Source organism: Neophocaena asiaeorientalis, unplaced genomic scaffold, assembly GCF_003031525.2.
Source record: "Neophocaena asiaeorientalis asiaeorientalis breed wild unplaced genomic scaffold, Neophocaena_asiaeorientalis_V1.1 scaffold757, whole genome shotgun sequence".
NCBI lineage: Eukaryota > Metazoa > Chordata > Mammalia > Artiodactyla > Phocoenidae > Neophocaena > Neophocaena asiaeorientalis.
Window position 1 is genome coordinate 224,553 of NW_020172686.1, and position 4,673 is coordinate 229,225.

Here is a 4,673-nt window from a genome sequence, read left to right on the forward strand (position 1 = left end):
CAGAGCTTGTCCCAGGCTGGCACAGGCCCTCAGCTCTGCCCTTGTTCTGCAAGTTGACTCAGACCTGTAGCTCAAACCTCCTGCTTTTCAGTTAGCAGACGTTTCCAAACCACCTGAGGTGCTCTTGAGGCCTGCAGCCCAAAGATGCGCTTGGCCTTGGGGCCAGGCTGCCCAGCACCAGAGGGCGCAGCTCCTCTGTGAGCCCCATGGAGCCCCGCGAGGGCTCGGAGCAGGGGTCTGCTACGATCAGACACCCAGCTGTTATCCCAGCCTAGAAGGGGACAGCCGGGAGACGGGTGGTCCCCCCAGGCTGTCTCAGCCCCTGCCCACCCAAAGCAACTGGCCTGGGTGGGGAAAGGCGCTTGCCTGGGTGGACCATTACCTGGTAAGGGGAGTGGGGACAGCATCCTCACCCCGCATCGTGTACGGTCCGAGGACACTCCAGAGGGCTTCCTCGTGGTGCTGGGTGCCTCCAGGCTCTGTAGCTCCGTCCTGCAAGCTTAACAAAGGGCTGCAGAACGTGCGTGTGTGCTTTCTGACTTTCAGAAAGGAAACGGCAGCCTCAAAACCTTAAAGCATATGTAAAACGTTCCCCCAAGATGTGTAGCCACAAGTACGCATTTTTTAAGAGAATTTTTATTGGAGTATAGGTGACTTACAATGTCGCGTTAGCTTCTGTTAGTACAGCAAAGTGGATACAAATACACATCTGTAACCTGGAATGTTCTCTTGGGCATTTCCAGGGCCCAGACGGTGATTAGCCAGGGGACTCAGTAAATCCTGTTGATGGCTGACAGGATGCATTTAAATGTGTTTGAAGTGATGTGAAGGGTGGTCCTCCCAAAAGAAGGGTGCTCGGAGTGGCAGAGGCCTCAGTAGCACAGAGGGCAGAGCCCGGGTCGGGGTGAGCCTGCCCGGCCCTCGTGCTCCCCTCGTCTGGGCACAGGATGTCACTCGGGTGTCCACCGGGGGCGCCCCTTGGTTGCTGTGCGCTGTGCTGCCTAGGTCTAAGAGGGACCCCCAGACCTGAAGGGGGTCCCCAGGTTCCCCAGTTCTGTGCATTCTGGGGGTTCCTTCAGGAGTGGGGGGGAGGTAAAGGAACAGAGAGAACCCCAGCAAGGACTCAGTGTTTCCTGGAAAGGAGGGACTCCAGCTAGTCTGCTGCAGGTGTATGCAAATTATATGCAAATCATTGAGGACCCTCCTGGTCAGTTGCATTCCCTGGGAATTCCAGGAGGATAGACCCCCTCCCACTGAGCACCCTCTGGGCCCGCTGTGGGGACAGATCCCCCGGGGCGGGGAGTCCTCAGGCAGGGGCTGCAAACTCGCAAGCTTCTGGGGCCCTGCAGGTAGCATAAATGAATCGAGGATTTTTTAAATGTCCACCAAAAAAAAAAAAAAAAGAACTGCAAGTCGGTGCATTTCTTGAAGCCTGGTCTGGGAGGGGGTGGAGCTCAGAGAATCTCCCAAACCCTGCCTTCCACCCACCTGTGGGTCATCTGAAGCTGGCTGACAAGCCCACCCCTGGCATCGCGTCCATATGGCTGAGTGCTTTTTTTTTTATCCTTTAGGACACTTATTTATTTATTTTGGCTGCGTTGGGTCTTTGTTGCTGCACGCGGGCTTTCTCTAGTTGTAGCGAGGCGGGCTACTCTTCGCTGCAGTGCGCGGGCCTCTCACTGCAGCGGCCTCTCGTTGCAGAGCACGGACGGGCTCTAGGCGTGCGGGCTTCAGTAGTTGTGGCACGTGGGCTCAGTAGTTGTGGCTCGCAGGCTGTAGAGCGCAGGCTCAGTAGTTGTGGCGCACGGGCTTAGTTGCTCCGCGGCATTTGGGATCTTCCCGGACCAGGGCTTGAACCCGTGTCCCCTGCGTCAGCAGGTGGATTCTCAACCACTGCCACCAGGGAAGCCCGGCTTGAGTGCTTTTTATGGGATTGTCACACGGCTTGGGAAGTGGGCATGAGCGCCGTATGGCAGCTGAAGAAACAGGAGGTCCCCACGGATGGCATTGGTGCCTCCCTGTCCCCCCACAGATGGTAAAGGGGTTCTATGTGTGTCCGTGGTATAAAGGGTTGCCCCCTATTCCTGCTCAGAGGACCCCCACTGGGGCACTTTGCATCAGAGCTGTCCGCTGACCACACACACCTTATATGGAGGGTACCTGTGTCAGGGCTGATGTGAGCATTTCCACGTTCTACCTCTTTATGTCCTCACATCCACAGGCGAGGAAACAGCCCAGAGTGGGCGTGACTTGCCGCAGTTGCACAGTGAGGAGGGGGCTGGGTGGGATTTGCACCCAGGCAGCCTCGCCCCAGAGTCTGGGCTCTTAACTACTGTGCACATGCCGCTCATAACCAGATTCTGAGCCCGTTGCCCTTCTCAGCATGGGTTTCAGACCTTGGGTCCTAAACTAATGCCTCACAAGCGAGCTCCGGGCCTGAATTGGGCGCTCACGATGTTAAATAACCTTTTAAAAATCTCACTTCTTTAAGTGTCCCCTGGGCATTTTGCTGCCTCAGGAGGAGTGAGGTGGGGCAGGCTGCCATGAGCGGTCGCACAGGTTGTGCACTGCTCAAGCCCACCCATCTAAGGGGCATCAAGTTTATTAAGACACTTAGGCAAGGAAGGAGCATGAGACGCCCTGTGGGCTACTGGGCAGGGGCTGGAGTGTGGATCAGGGCTAGGAGAGGCCTGCCCCTCCCCGCAGTGATGGCCCCAGGCAGGTGGCTCTTCTGTGGGGCTGAGCTCCCCCTCCACCCCTCACTGTACTCTCTGCCCGCAGGAGTGGCTGAGCAGGTTCGGCTACCTGCCCCCAGCAGACCCCGACACGGGGCAGCTGCAGACGCCAGAGGAGCTGTCCAAGGCCATCGTGGCCATGCAGCGGTTCGGAGGCCTGGAGGCCACTGGCATCCTGGGTCAGTTCTCAAGGTGCAGTGGGAGATGGGTGAGCTGAGCCCAGTTCCTCCTAACTGCCCCCTCCAGCCTGCCCTGCTGTCCTGGGATAGAGGGAGGATTCCCACCGCACGGGATCCCTCCGTCATCCCCTCCCCATCCCCCGGCCGTGGGCACAGCAGGGGGTGAGTGTGTACCAGCCGCACCCAGACCCCCTTTCCACACTTTCAATGGGGTCTCAAACTCCATGCCACGGGCCAGGCAGGCCAACTGTCGGAGTGGGGTCTGGCCACCCATGCCCCAGTTGAGTCGCCCCATTGGGGTGCTAGGCCTGGGCTGTTGAAACTGCCCGCTTTCCAAGAGAAACCAGAAATCTGGGGGGTTTATGTGAGCACCCCACTTTTTACATTTTGGCCACAAATTCCAATTTTGTAAAGACTCTTCGAAGGGCCAGCTGATCAAAACATGTCTGTCCCCAGGCCTGTCGGGAGTAGACACGTGTGTCACACACAGAACCGGTCGGGTGTGTGTCCCGTGAGATGCAGGGACCATTGGCCGACGGTCCGCGTTGGGGCCGTGCCCCCTCCGACTGCTCAGATCCCTGCCGTACATCAGTGAATGCTTTGAAAGCCCCCCATCCTGGTCTGTGGACGCACCCCTGGCAGGGGGGCCCGACATAGCTGGAGGCCTGGGCCTCGTCCCCCCAGACCTGGTGCAGAGCGAGGGGCCGGGACTGGAGCTTGGTGCCAGCTCTTGGGGAGCTGCTGGGAATCCCCGGTTGGGGGTGCGCGTGCGCTGGGCCTGGCTCCTGACCCCCGCCCGCCCGTCCGCCCTGCAGATGAGGCCACCCTGGCGCTGATGAGAACCCCGCGCTGTTCCCTCCCTGACCTCCCAGCCACAGCCCCGGCTCGAAGGAGGCGCCAGGCTCCGGCCCCGACCAAGTGGAGGAAGAGGAACCTGTCATGGAGGTGGGCAGGCGGGGCTCCACCGGGCCTGGCCTTTCTGGGGGTCTGGGTGTCGGCCAAAATGAGCACCCACAGACCGGGGCTTAAGAGACAGGAATTGATCCTCTCAGTTCTGGAGACCAGAAATCCGAGGTCCGGGGGCCACAGGTCCCTTGGAGGCTGTGAGGGAGAATCCGGCCCAGCCCCTGTCCAGGTGGTCGCAGCAGCCCTGGGCCCGTGGCTCTGATCCTTGCTTCCATCTTCACGTGTCCTCCTTCCGTGTCTGTGTCCCCTTCTGTCTGTTGTGGGGACACTCACTGGATTTAGGGGCCACCCTATTCCAGGATGAGCTCATCTCCATCCCCGCCCCAGTTACGTCTGCAAACCCCATTTCCAAATAAGGGCCCCGGTGCCCCCCACGCCCCGGGGCAAGTCGTTCCAGGGAGCACACTCCAGCCTGGGGCGGGGGCACCGGGCCTGTCCCTGTGACCGACCCGGCTCTGACCCCGCCTGCCCCAGGGTCCGCACGTTCCCGCGGGACTCGCCCCTGGGCCGCGACACGGTGCGCGCGCTCATGCACTACGCGCTCAAAGTCTGGAGCGACCTCACGCCCCTGAACTTCCACGAGGTGGCCGGCAGTGCCGCCGACATCCAGATCGACTTCTCCACAGCTGACCACAACGACCGCTACCCCTTCGACGGCCCCGGCGGCGCGGTGGCCCACGCCTTCTTCCCGGGCGACCACCACACCGCAGGGGACACCCACTTTGACGATGACGAGGCCTGGACGTTCCGCTCCTCAGGTGCGTCCGGGTTGGGGTGGCCCCGGGAACCCCGC

At 60.5% G+C, this 4,673-nt stretch overlaps 1 protein-coding gene across 1 annotated transcript in view; it reads left to right on the plus strand.

Moving 5' to 3' along the window:
- The first annotated feature begins 1,958 nt into the window (after positions 1-1,958).
- Positions 1,959-4,673, plus strand: part of LOC112396244 (matrix metalloproteinase-17-like) — an 11,854-nt gene continuing 9,139 nt past the window's right edge. The window contains exons 1-4 of the mRNA XM_024739909.1: positions 1,959-2,010; positions 2,782-2,943; positions 3,730-3,859; positions 4,355-4,638. Of these exons, the coding sequence (XP_024595677.1) occupies positions 1,959-2,010; positions 2,782-2,943; positions 3,730-3,859; positions 4,355-4,638 (628 nt within the window). The remainder of the gene's footprint in view (positions 2,011-2,781; positions 2,944-3,729; positions 3,860-4,354; positions 4,639-4,673) is intronic.